The sequence below is a fragment of the Eschrichtius robustus genome, chromosome 1 (genome assembly GCF_028021215.1).
Source record: "Eschrichtius robustus isolate mEscRob2 chromosome 1, mEscRob2.pri, whole genome shotgun sequence".
NCBI lineage: Eukaryota > Metazoa > Chordata > Mammalia > Artiodactyla > Eschrichtiidae > Eschrichtius > Eschrichtius robustus.
In genome coordinates this window covers 13,606,462-13,620,257 of record NC_090824.1, presented here as the reverse complement: position 1 = coordinate 13,620,257, position 13,796 = coordinate 13,606,462, and the positions used below count along the sequence as shown (strand labels likewise).

General features: G+C 49.4%; 1 protein-coding gene across 3 annotated transcripts in view; it reads right to left on the bottom strand.

Annotated features, from left to right (window-relative positions):
- TTC7B (tetratricopeptide repeat domain 7B) overlaps nt 1-13,796 on the bottom strand; it is a 240,407-nt gene that overhangs the window by 64,782 nt on the left and 161,829 nt on the right. For all 3 annotated transcript variants that reach the window (XM_068541558.1, XM_068541569.1, XM_068541578.1), the window contains exon 16: nt 2,725-2,841. In XM_068541558.1, coding sequence (XP_068397659.1) covers nt 2,725-2,841 — 117 coding nt within the window. The remainder of the gene's footprint in view (nt 1-2,724; nt 2,842-13,796) is intronic.

The window sequence follows — 13,796 nt, the reverse complement described above, 5'->3', positions numbered from 1 at the left end:
GCGAGGTCTTGTCTCCGTTTGGCCCTGTTACTGCCCGTGTCTTCTTCTGCGCCCCCTTCAGTCCCACCGCTCTGGAGGCCCGTGCCAGCCCCTGGGTGGGGCTCTTGGGGGTGGCGAGCGGTGGGACGCCCTGGGAGGGGTGAGCGCAGGTCCCTCACAACTGAGCACACTTAGAAACACGGGCGCCTGAGCCCGGAAGTCAGTGAGGACCTTCTCCAGCTGGAAACCAACCGCCCCCTGCCAGCATGCTTTCTGCTCAGTTTTCACGTCTTGGGCATGCGTTTCTATCCTCTTCTAAAGCCCCGTGTTTCCCGACTTGAGGCTGCCGGGCCCAGAGCTGCCCTTATCTGGAGAACTGCGGGGTGTGCTGTCCCTGTCAAGACGCTGCCCTCCCCTCTTCTGCTTTATTCTACTGCCAGGGTCACGCCCTCCCCGACCGTACTGGGGAGGATGTCTAAATTTGCACACTGTTGAGGGCTACAGGAGAAACATTTATTTATATCCCAGAGAAAACAGAGTTAAAAAAACAAACAGGAAACTCCTTAATAAGGGACTGCTGCACTGCCAGCCCCCCTCCCTCAAGGCTCTGGGAGTAGCCGGAGGGAGCAGTTCCGTGGAGCTGATGGTCCTCCTCCGCCCACCCCACCCCCACCCCCACCCCCACCCCCACCCCCACCCCCAGCCAGACTCTGCGCCGCCCGGAGCCAGGGTCCCCCCCCCTGCCTGGCCCTGAAGGATCCTTCAGGGAGCCGAGCAAGTATGGACACAGCCCAGGCATTTGGTTAAGTATTTTTAAAAAGCTTTCCAATTCTGCTATTTTTTCTTCTCCTCACATGCAATACTCTTGGTTGCTAAGTGGGAAGAAATGTGGGGAGGTGGGAGAGGTGTGGAGAACTGAGGGAAAACTGGCAACGGGAAAGCTGATGGATTTATTTTCTCACTTCTAAAGGGGGTACAGACAAAGGGATGTGCTGCAGTAGGAAGCAGCCAGCTTGGGGAGTATCGCCTGTAGCTGGGCTCACGGCAAAGACCCTCCCTCAAATCCTGCTGCGTCTGGTAGGCTGGGAGTGGGGACTTTGGGGGACATAAATATGGACATTTCCTATTTCTGCCTACAGACTCAGAAAAGTAGAATTTTTTAAAAAAATTAAAATGATCTTTATCTCCAGAACATACCCACAAAAGGGAAGAGGCCAGTTTCAGGATTAGCTTTTCACCAAGAGGAAGATGGGCCCCGTGGGCCTGGGAACGTGCCACAGGCTACGGTTAGGAAGGGGACTCTCATGTAATTCTTGTGGCTCGGGCTCTGCAACAGGGGGGGCTCTCAGCCAGGCTCCCCCATCTTCTAGCCACACCGCCCACGGGGCTTGTGGTCTCAACTCTGTCTCATGTCAGCTCATCAGGACCCATCACCTCAACAGGGCCCTGATTTTGAATTTTTTTTTTTTCACGGCAAAAACTTGTCAGACAAGATCTCACATGGAACCCCACCAGCACCGAGCTGCTTCCCTAACCCCACCCCACCTTTCCTCCCGCCCACAGCGACTCACCAGCCCACCTGCCTGCCTCCTGCTGGGCTGGATTGGGTGGGCCACACCCTTGAACACATTTACCATTTGACTTATACAGTTTTAGGCTCCTGACTCTTAAGAGCAGAATGTGGGCTGTCCATACATCTTGCCGCGAACTTGAAAACTATTCTGAGTGTTTGAGCAGTTGTTTGAATTCACCTGAATCGTGAGGTCCCTTTTCATTAAATCACTTCCTTCACAGGTCAGGGCACACTTCGTAATCTAGACACATGCCGGGAAACACTGCTCAAGACTTGAAGATGGTGTTTTTCGGGGACATGCTGGGAGTTGACTAGGGGACCTTCCCCAGATTATCTGCCTCTGCAGGGTGGGCGCCTTTGACTGACTCCGACTGGCTGGGCCCTTTCACATCTCTGTGGGGCAGAGTTGGCCGGTAGAAAACCTATGAATTTTGTCTGGTTGAGATACAATCAATGTCCACCCCGTAGAAAAGATAACCCCAAACAATGTATTTCATTGTTCTATAGAATATTATTGTTTTTATATTTATTTGCAAATTCATTTCAGCAAATCTATTTTTCAAGTTCTTCTTTGAATGGGTCTTAACATTTTACTGCTTCCCTCATTAGTTAATGAGGTAAGTAAAATCTTTCATATGTGCTAATCTTTTATGTTTGATATGTGCTCATCTTTTATATTTGTTTGAGCCATGATTTTAACTTTTTGAAAGTTACACTTTATCATGTCAAAAGCAATTTCTACTCTCCTTAGTAGCATGTGGCCTGTTGCCTATGCAGGTCTCTTTTAAATATTACTGTGAGAACCCCATCTGGAATATATAATTGACTAGTCTATCCATAAATCACCAGAAAGATAAAGACTTGTCAAAGGGAATTACGTAAATGGCTGGCTGAGAGAAGTCAGATGGAGACCGATTGGAAGTGAGCCTAGACGGCCACCGTGGCCACAAGAGCATAAGAAACCCACGATCTGGAGATTTCATCAGACACTAAGAGAATATCTCCTTAAAAATGTAATGTGTGAGGCTCCACTGCTCTTACCTGTGGCTCCCGGGGGCCTAGGGTTGCACAAGGGTGGAGAATTTGTCCTGCTAAATACCAATCGGGGATGGACTGAGAGGCAGGGGCCATGCAAAACCCACGCACAACAGGCGCCGCCGCTGGCCTCTTACCTGGGATTGGTAAGATTGTAGCAGGATTTCCAAATCTGTAGCATGTGCTTACAAGTGAGGAGCGCCTCATCCGGGCCCCGGCACAGTGACTCCAACTTCACTTTGGAAAACAGTAGTCTGTGGTGGGGAGATAAAGGGAGAAAAGAACACAGCTCAAGCCAGAGTCCCCACCAGAACATAACAAAGTAGCTGGAAGCTCTGTACTCATTCTAGAAGGGGGCGTCCAAAGGCTGGATCCGAGGGAAGCAGCGGCAGCAGGGCCGAGGATTCCAGAACTCCCAGCGCAATATCTGCCTCTGCATAAGTCTCACCCCCAAGGCCAGTGCCGGCACAATGCCACCATGTGTGGTCAGGTTAAATGTATCGGAGTGGTTAATTTCATTCAGAACACAGGGATTTTATCAAGACCGTGCTTTTTAGAACAAAGCCAATTTATTTGCAAAACTTCAGAAATGCATCAAAAGCGAATCTTGATTTATCTACAAAATTACACAGGAGATGTAATTATCTACATAAATATCTACAAATAACCTTCCACAATGATCCTCATCATGGGAAGGAGATGAAAGCCTGAACCGAGGGCACATAGAAAGGGGGCCTCGGGCTAAGGCCCTCTCCTCTTTGATCTTCTCCAGCCCTGCTCTGTAGGGGCTAGGATTTCACCAAGTCACCCATAGTCACCCACTACCTCTTCCCAATTTTTTTTTACCACCGATGGCTTCGCGTTCCGCCCTGACCTTCAGGGCACTAAGCTTAGCCCCTTCTCCCTTTCGTGGCCCCTCAGAGCTGCCCTGCCCCCTAAGTCTACTTATGTCCCTCTAGACATCAGCTCCCTTGGTCCCTGGGCTCATCACTACTGTCCTTGTGAAAGCCCCGCCATGAGCCCAGGGACCGTCCTGATGGTCTTGCCGTCGACTCACCTGCCCGGCTCTAAGAAGTCATATAATAAAGATCTCCAAAAATCATTTTCATTCTCAGCTCAAGAAACTACAACGATTCCTTATTGACTATAATAATAAGTCAAAATTCCTTATCGAGTCCTTTAAGACAGGGGTACTGGTCCGCGGCCTGTTAGGAACCGGGCCGCACAGCAGGAGGTGAGCAGCGAGTGAGCAAAGCTTCATGTGCCGCCACCCATCGCTCACATTACCCCGCCTGAACAATCTGCCCTGCCTCCCACAGCCCCCCACCGGTCCAGAGAAAAACCGTCTTCCATGAAACTGGTCCCTGCTGCCAAAAAGCTTGGGGACCACTGCTTTAACACACTCTGCCCACTGACCCACTCCTATGCCACCATCCCATTCAGAGCCACGTATCCCACTGGGCCCTTTACTCCTACCAATGTAATTCACTGGCCAAAGGCTATGTTTTTATCATAACTCTAAGAATATATGCCATGTTCTCAATCTTAATCTCTACTAATCCACGTCGCTCCTTAATTCTTCCTAAATTCAGCTAAAACTCCACCTCATCAAATAAGTTTTCCATGGATACCACTTTCACACCTTTATCTTTACTCCGTGTGTATCCCATTAGCTGGTGTTTGTTGTTAATAAAAAGAAGACAAAGACAGGGAGGAGCTCCTGTTTTTTAAAGGTCTTCCCTGTGCCCGTGCTTGGCACTTTACCAAACAATATCAGTGTTATCTTTGTAAGGACCCCTCTCAGTAGGGGGTTTTACCTCCCTTCAATAAAAGAACCCCTGGCCTCACTTCCACAGTGCTTAGAACTGTGCTCTGAGGTCAGTGGGCTTTAAATCAGCATTTGCTCACTGACTATTTTCTCTATAAACCGCAGAAGGTGAAGAAATATGTTTCTAGTGATTTAAGTTAGACATATAGGAGAAGTCCTCACTACTCATTTGAAGGCAGGCCCTTCGGAGGAGGAAAGTCCGCCCCCTGCCCCAGGAGAGGTGGAATGAGGGTGGTCCTAACAGTCACCACCCAAGCTCAGGATGGGTTAGCACCAACTACTCCCTCCAAATGGAACACAGGATGCCCAGGGGGCGCTGGTGGCTCCCAGAGGGGTCAGGGCTGCAGCCTTCTCAAGCCTGGGTCTGCAGAAGCCTAGGACGATGGAATAACAGGCCAGGTAATGAGACGGATGGAGGCCCTGATCTACCAGCAGGTGGGCGTAAAGAGTGAGGCCAGATGTGAGAACAGGGCTTGGCTTCTGCTCAAAAACGCCTCAAGAAGCGGAAATTCTCTGAGGCCCTTCCAGGACTGCCTGCAAGGAATGGCAGCCACTCAGGCTGTCTTGAGGGGTTTTTAAGGAGCCAGAAGCCAACTCCTGCTGATGTCTTCAGGAGTCCAGAAGGTTGTGGGAGTACTTCTCCACCAGAATCTCCCACATGACATGGGTCCAGTTGACATGGGTCAACTGGAACATGTGTTACAAAGGAAGGAGGAGCTGCCAAACGGTCACCTGCCAGCATTTGGTGGAGACCTACTTGGAGGCCAGAGACCCTCGTGGATGAGGTCTGGGTGCCAAGCAATTCTGGCCAGGGGAGACCCCACCGAGACCATGGTGCTCTCTGGAGGCACACCGAGTCCTCTGGCTGAGTCAAGCTCGGAGCTTGCCAGCCCACGGAGGGCCACGGAGTCGTGGGGAAGGTTTCCTGGCCTGGCAGGCAGTGCTGCGGCTCTAAGAGCAATTATCCACGATTCCTCTAACTGTACCAAAGTACAAAACACCAGAGCTCGTCTCTAAGCCACAGCTTGGGGGAACAGTTCTGTGCAAGGCTTCTTGGCTGGAAAAAGAACTTCTAATTAACATGAAATAACAGCTTTCAAACACTTGACTCAGGATATGGAGTTGAAAGGTGTGGGCTGGATTTCAGAGAACCAGACAGGAAGAACAATAGTAGAATTGCTGAGCCCAAATGATGGAAAAGGTACTTGGAAGTGAAGCAAGGGGAGCGGCGTGAAGGAGAGGCTGACGGAGAAGAGGAGCTGAGAGCACAGGCTGGGGAGAAAAAGCAAAGCCTCTCGGCCACTGTCAGATGTGTCCAGAGCGATGGGCAGAAAGTTCCAGGAGCCTTTAGCTCTGACACGTTCTTGCGCGCAAAGGAGAAGCAGGAGATTGGAGGCCTCAGAGACTGTGCTCCTTCTCGCCACTCCCCAGACCTCGGCTGGTTTATAAGGCAGAGAACAATGCCGAAAACAGAACAAGGGACTTGTCAACATGTTTGCCGAGCCCTGCTCACACATTTCAAGATTGTTCGAAAACATCTGGCTGGGTGCATGTTACACTGGCACAGACGTGAAGAGTACACAAACAACGATAAGCGTTAATGTGCTGCGTTTGATGTCCAAAGATATTGTAGATTCCATCTACTGAGGAAACCCTGAGGCAAAAAACCTGGGACCAACCAGCACTGACTGCATTTCAATCTGTGGAACTGTCAACCTGATAGAGAGGGCAAAGGGATGGCCGGGCTGAGATCATTTGCCGGCCACATCACCCAGGACCCACCACAAATTAAGTGAGATGTTACTCTTAAGTATAGTAAGGCATCACATGCTGGGAAAATGGTCTATTCCTATTCCCTATACCTGGCTCAAAGTCCATTAATCTAATTTAAAAAAATTTTGCCCAGAGACTCTTTGAATACTTACAGGAAATTAATGAAGAATAGAACCTCGCTAAAATACCAATCTAACAATGTTCCTGGTAGTCCAAATCTAGCATCATGTGCAATGCCTTTTATGATCTGGCTCCTGCCCACATGCTTAGCCTCTGTCTGCCCTCTGCCCACCACGTACATCCCCCATTCTAGCCACGATCAACTTCCTCCGCATGTCACTCTCCTTCATGCCCCTGGGTCTTTGCACATGCTGTTCCTTCTGCCTGGAATGCCTTTTCCATCCGCTTCTGCTTTTTAAGCCTCTACTCATCTTTTCAGCTTCAGGTCAAAGAGCCTCCCCAACCCCCAACCGCTGAAGCCAGCCTTAAGTAATAGGAGCTAAAACTCCCAAATGGAAATGCAATTCCAGAAAATACAAGAGCTCTCAACTGTGGAATAATAAGCTATAAGCCAGGAAGCTTCTGCTTTCAAGACAGTTGAAATAATAACAATAACAGCAGCAGCTGCCAGACACTGTAAATATGTAATCAGTGATCTCTACAACAACCCTCCAAGTTAGGCTGAGAGCTAAGGAATCTGCCCAAGTTCACGTTGCCAGTCGCTGTTAGAACAGAAATGTAAACCCAAACCCATCTGACTCCGAAGAGCCAAACAAGAAACAGAGGAGAATGACTTGAGATGTTCTAACCACACTACTGACACTAATGAAGATATGTAGCATTTTCTAAGCCACTGTTAAATATTTAAAACCCTAAAATGTGCAAAGATCTGTGTTAGATACTGTGTGGAATAAAAGTGGCATAAAATACAGTCCCTTGCCCTCAGAGAAGTTACAGGCCAATCAGCAGGAAAGACTTGCCACGAATATTAGGCAGGATTTCTGGCTTAGGGACAGATTAAGGCCCTGAAATTCGGGTAGGGTTGCAGAAAAAGTGGCGTTTGGGCTCCTGGGGTATCGTTCCTAGGATACATCATACATGGTTCTTTAAAAAATGATCACGTTAAAAAAAAAATTGATCACATTTGCCTGTGCTTTTTGTGACTTGCCTCTTTCACTCAAAAGTCAGGCCCAGGGCTTCCCTGGTGGCGCAGTGGTTGAGAATCTGCCTGCTAACGCAGGGGACACGGGTTCGAGCCCTGGTCTGGGAAGATCCCACATGCCGCGGAGCAACTGGGCCCGTGAGCCACAATTACTGAGCCTGCGCGTCTGGAGCCTGTGCTCCGCAACAAGAGAGGCCGCGATAGTGTAAGGCCCGCACACCGCGATCAAGAGTGGCCCCCGCTTGCCGCAACTAGAGAAAGCCCTCGCACAGAAACGAAGACCCAACACAGACAAAAAAAAATAAAAAAAAAAATAAAAAAAAAAAAGTCAGGCACATATAAAATTCTAGACACTTGAACGATGCAGTTAATCAAGGCTTTACTTTTCATTAAAACTAACAGAAACAATACTTTACCCCATTTTTGGAATTTTTTGAGAATCCCAAGATAACTCTTGAAATAACTGGCTTAGTGTAGACCTTAGAAAGAAGATACAGGCCCCTGGTGAAGCTCTGGGGCCATGTGGCCTGGTGACTTTTCACTGGGCACCCTGGAGAATGTACCAGGGCCAGGTTTAATGTCTAATCCTCATCCCCGGGAAGACCTTCCTGACTCCCTGGAGACTGCCCCCCAAGCACTGGCTCCCCAGTGCACATCTCTCTGGTTTAGCTTCACCCTGGGCCCCACCCCCATGAGACACAGACTCAACAGGATTCCTCGAGCTTTTGCCATATGCCCTCCCATCTTCCTGCCTGCGCTCACGGTGCTCCCTCCGCCTGCCTGAAGTCCCCTCCCCAGTGCCCCTCCCACTCTACCTGTGCAAGTCCCACCGTCTGACATCTCCTATGACTCACCCCCTGCCCCCCAGGCAGCATCTAGCTCCTTCCTCATCTCATCTGTATAAAATTTTTTTTGTAATCCGTTTACTCACCCCATAATTTGTACAGCTGACTACCTACATGTCAGTGTGCCTGATAATGAACTTGAATTTGTTCATCCTTTTGTCAATCATTAAAAAAATGCCTATTATTCCCTTGAGGCCACTAAGGGGAATAAGACATGGTATCTTTCCCCACCAAAGCTCACAGTCTAGTGTTACATACACATATGTGATGAACACAAACAGACATATGGACAAGGTTCTCTGGCAGCACAAAAGGAAGGAGACAGGGTCTGCCTGGGGGGTCATGCAAGACAGCCGAGAAGTAGGACTTTCACAGTTAGGGTGGGAGGGGTCCTGGGGAGGGGCCTTCCAGGCAGGCAGATGGACCATCTCGACAAAGGCAGGAGCGTCCCGTGCACTCAAGGAATGGTGTCTGGAGTCTGGGATATAAGGCTGGGGCCCGAGAAGAAGCTAAAAGGGTAGATATTGCTAAATTCTGAAATCTAATACGCCTCACTAAGCTTTCTGATGAAGAACTGTCCATGAAAATAAATTAGGAAAGTTCTGAGAAATTCTAAAGTAATAATTCCCTCCAATCTTATCTGGCAGTATAAACAATGCGCTCATTAAGTGCATCAAGGAGGAAACACGCATATTAATAAACAAAACCCTCACTAATTAGCAGATCCGTAAATGCTGTATTCAAGGCAACTGATTCAGAAAGAACATCACGGGAACCTTGAACGTTTGGTATTTTGTGCTGATCTGTGTTTGTGTGCTCTTGGGCTCAGCATGCCAGGGACCTGTCTTTGTTTATCTGCTGAATGTAGGCTGGGATGCAAAACAGCTGTGCAGAAAACGCATGTGGTATTTGCCCACGTGGGGCAAATGGCCACAGGGGACTTGGATACCGCCCACATCTCTCACTTCCCGGGAGCCTGACCTGAGAGCTGGAGTGGGGCGGGCTGCCAAACACCTGAAGGGAAGTGTCACCACTTTGTCACCAGGTACAAGTGACAGTACATCAGGCAGGGGTGGGGAGGAGGTAGGTATGCTCAAATGAAATTTTAAATTGAGAAGATGGCTTGGCAGCCACAGATCAGATGGTGAGAGAAAAGAGATGTGCCCCAAGCACATGGTGATGAGGAGGAGCGGTGGAAATCTGAAGCCAGATGAGTCAGCTGGGAACAAAGTCAGACAGGACCAAGCAGCAGCAGGTCACGGAGAGGATGTTCCCAACACCTCTAACCCACCCCTCAGAGGGGGACGAGGGGCTGCTCTCAGGTTTCGGTGGGGCTTTCGTGAAGGAAATCCATCTCAGGTCCTTGTTACCAGCATTTCTCACGTCCTGCTGGTCTTGGAGCCCTTGCTCTCCTGGCTGGGTTTCCAAAGCAGCCCAATCCCAGGAGGTGATGTTCTCTGCAAAAAGCAGCCTCTGATCCGGGGCTGAGTCACTGTCACTGGAGATCAATGCCACGACTGGCCTGCGAGCTGCCCGGCCTGACGCAGCTCCACAGGCCCGGTCACCACCAGGCGAGCCCACGATGGTGGGGTCGCAGCTGCGCAGGCCCCAGAGCTGAGGCCACCAGCCCCCTGAGGACCCTCTGGCGACAGCTGGAAGGGATGGGGGTGGGTGTGGAACCAGTTACGTGACTGCTTCCATTAGATATCAAACATTGCTTGGTTGGGGGGGGGGGGGGGTCTCGCTAATGGTGATTGTTCAGTAAATGTCACCTGAATGAATGATCTGTGTACTCAACTATTACACAGGAAATACACAATTTCTTTGATCATCTGGCTCACCTAATTGCTGTATTGACGTGCTGTTCATTGACTCATTAGAAAAAATATAGATTTTTCCAATTAACCCAACCCTGGAAAAGGCCTTGAGAGGTCCTATAATGCTTTACTGCTCAAGAGCGTGGTTGGGACAAGCAGCCTCTGCATCCCCTGGGAGCATGTGAGAAATGCACAAAGTACACACCACTCTAGACCCAATGGGTCAGAATCTTCATGCAACAAGAGTCCTAGGTGACTTGTGCAAACTTAAGTTCAAAAAGCACCACTCTACTTCGTAACTCTCCATCTTAGCCTTCAAATGGTCTGATTTTTTTAAAAAAAGACATCCAAGGAAAAGAGTTCCCATAGTCCCTATACTTAGGCAATTCTACCTGTGTTTATTTCATTCCAGTAAGGATTTTGAGGGTATTTTATTCTTAAATTCAGTGGCAATTCTGATCAACCACCTACATTAAGCTCACAAATGAAGGCTACCCCTACCTGTGGTCTTGAACCTTCCTTTCCTTCTGGAGAGATTCTCTGGAGGGCTTTCTGGTGGATGTGCTATAACCCTGCCCAGGTCCTTCCCGAGCCTCTCCAGTGAGGGGCAGCGTACCATTCACATTGTCACCCACATAAAGGGCACGTCCTGAGTCTGCAAAGCACTGGATAATCATCCACTGCCCTTGGGGGTCCTCCTCTTCAGGGCTGGAAAACTCAAACGTCTTCCAGAACCAAGCAAGTAAACAGGAGCTGAGCTCAGGATCTCAGGGAGTGTTTGGAGTCCTGCCTGCCTAGCCTGAAGATAATCAAATCCAGACATCTTTGAAATGTGCATTGACCTCCTGGAATTCTAAGAGATGTCTGCTCACAGGCTGCCAGACAGAAACCCTTCGTCTACAAGTTTTAAAGGGATCAAATCTGAGTGCCTGGTTTCCTTTACAAAACCCCCAAGTGCACGCTGACTCCGGCTGGCTTTGCTAACAGGACCACCAAAGGAGGGTTTGGAGAGCATGCACTCTTGCTATGAGTGCATCTTCTCCAGGAACGAAGCCCTGCCGAGCGACTGGCACAGGTGGCTCATGGGCAAACTTCTGTCTGGGAGTTTTTACCACCGAGGAAGTTCTTGAAATCTGACCACTTTCAGGGCCCGTGGTTGCCGTGGAAGGAGACGCCGCACAGGGTGCTGGCAGGTCTGGGGGGACATTCAGCACGGCTCCCGGTCGCCGTGAGCCTGACCCCAGCTCAGGCTCCCAGATCTGCTGGTTCCTGGAACATCGACACCACGCTTGTTCAGCAAAAAAAAGCATCAGGGTCAGACACCTCGCTCTGCAGGACTTAGCAGCCCCTCATCCCGGCCTGGGAGGCTGCTCGGAGTGACGGTGCTGGGGACGGTCCTGCCGTCGCTTCTCGGTAGCCTGATCCCGCCGCCTCCTCATGACCCGCAGGGCCTCCGGCTCGATCCCGTATCAGTTACACTCTGCTTCTCATTTCAGTCAAAGTGTCAACAATCTGGAATACTCCCCCATCCTCCTCACGATATTTTTAGAACAAACAAACAACTGACATATTTAGCTGAAATAAATCACCCCAAGAAACCCCAGTTTGGCTCATTTTTCGCTCCCACTTCAGCTATTAATCTCAACTCCGATTAGCGTCCTGGAACCAGCACCTAAGCCGGAAACGACCAGGACAGGCTGACCTGAGAACATGTGTGGCATCACACTGCCCAGACTTGGGAGACCTCCTCCCATGCCTGAGTGTGACGTTTTCATGAAGGGAGCCCTTTCATTCAGTGCTATCCACAAAGCAGCAGTCAGGACGGTTTCCTGCGCACGGTCTGACCGGGTGGAACGAGGGGCTAACGGGGTGCAGAGCAGCAGGGGGCCGAGAACCTGCCCCCCGCTCTGGTGAGCGATTCGGTGAGAAGTGCCTTGGGCCCGGTGAGCCCTCTGCTATATAAACGTGTAAACAGGAAAAATTTGAAAAAAAGTTTTCCATTTAACTACCCCAGCTCTAACAAGAAATAATCTATTCTGTCTGAACCACAAAGCCATTGGTCATCTCTAAAATCGTGAGGGGGTGAACCAAGAGCAGATCTACTGACAGGCCGCTCCCCAAAAGCCATCTCTGCAGGATTTATTTCTGACTCAGCTGCCACGGCCTGGATCTCCCCACATTCCCACGTCTGAGGATGGGAGCTCAAGAAGAAAAGATGCACTGGGGGCCCTTTTCAGGGATAAAGGCAGATGCCAAAGAGTGGGGATCCTACAATCACCTAGACCTAGAAGGAAGAGGGCTCAGCCCGATGAGACACAGACTCTAAGGAAGCCATGAAGTTCTGTAATTTAGAAATGGCAGCCTCCACCCAAAGTCAAGAAGGGCGCCAGAAAGGAAGAGAGCAGCCGGGTGCTGCGAAGCTGGCCAGCTCTGTGGGACCAGAGGTGGATGAGGCATCCCGCCAGGATCCCAGGCTGAATGGAGCCACGGGTCCTTGCACAGAACCTGCTCCCATGAATCCTGGCCCGTTTCATCCACATTCTCTCTTTACCTTCTCTGTGTTCTCACGTAGCACATCATGAGGTTTGGTACACACTTGGCAGAAAGCGGGCTCTCTAACCCTTCACTGGAGGGATGTTTAAAGGAGAGCAAGTCTGACCATCTGCAGGTGGGTGATGCATTCCCCACCAGCTGTTTTCGGCTCAGGATCCCACAAGAATGCTTAGGAGATAAATTTGAAGATTCTTTTCTTGCTCTCCTTTAGCTCTCAGGTGTTTTTGTTTTGTTTGTCATTAACTTGAAATGCAAAGACCACTACAAATGAACTGGCATTCAACTGTACTTGTACTACTTGAGGTTTTTTCACAGTTGGCCGGGTAACTAGCAGGAAATGTATATGACCCCTGAAATAAGTAGACATCATCATTTTATCATCTAGCGGAACTTGGCAGAGTGAAAGCGGAAACAGACACTAGACGAAACACAGGTAAACATGCTTAGCTATGAACTAAGGCCTCTAGGCTGCTCAGCAGGGTCGTCAGTGTACAAACACGTAGTAATGTTTGCAGCAAGCCAAGCTCTGGGTTAGGGGCTGGGGATCCAGAGATCTCCAGGAAACACCCCGCATGAATTCTGAAGACGATACGCCGTACTTTGAATGGTGGGATGAGATATCTAGGAGAACCTGAGACATTGTAAATGAAAGCACTGAAATAAGTAAACCTTCTGCATGCCACCATCGGGGATGGATGGCTCTGGGGTGGCTGCCCTGGCCTGGCTTCTCCCAGCAGCCGGGCCTTCAGACAAGCTCTCTTCCCAGGCGGACAGGGAGACAGGCGTGCAAAACTGGAACTCTGTATCCACTAAGTACTCTACTTTGTCTCTATGATTTTGACTACTCTGGAAACCTCATCTAAGAGTAATCATACAGTATTTGTCCTTTTGTGGATGGCTTGTTTCTCTAGCATAACGTCCTCAAGGTTCATCTATGTTGCAGCATGTCAGAATTTCCTTCTTTCTTTCTTTTCTTTTTTTAAGAATTTCCTTCTTTTTTAAAAGCTGAATAACATTCTGTTTTATGTATGGACCAGATTTTGCTTATCCGTTCATCCATCCATGGACACTTGGGTGATTTCTACCTTTTGGACATTATGAATACTGCTATTATGAACACGAGTGTACAACCTCTGTTCGAATTCCTTCTTTCAATTCTATTGAGTATTTACCCAGAAGTGGAACTGCTGGATCATACAGTAATCTATTTTTATTTTTTTGAGGAACGGCC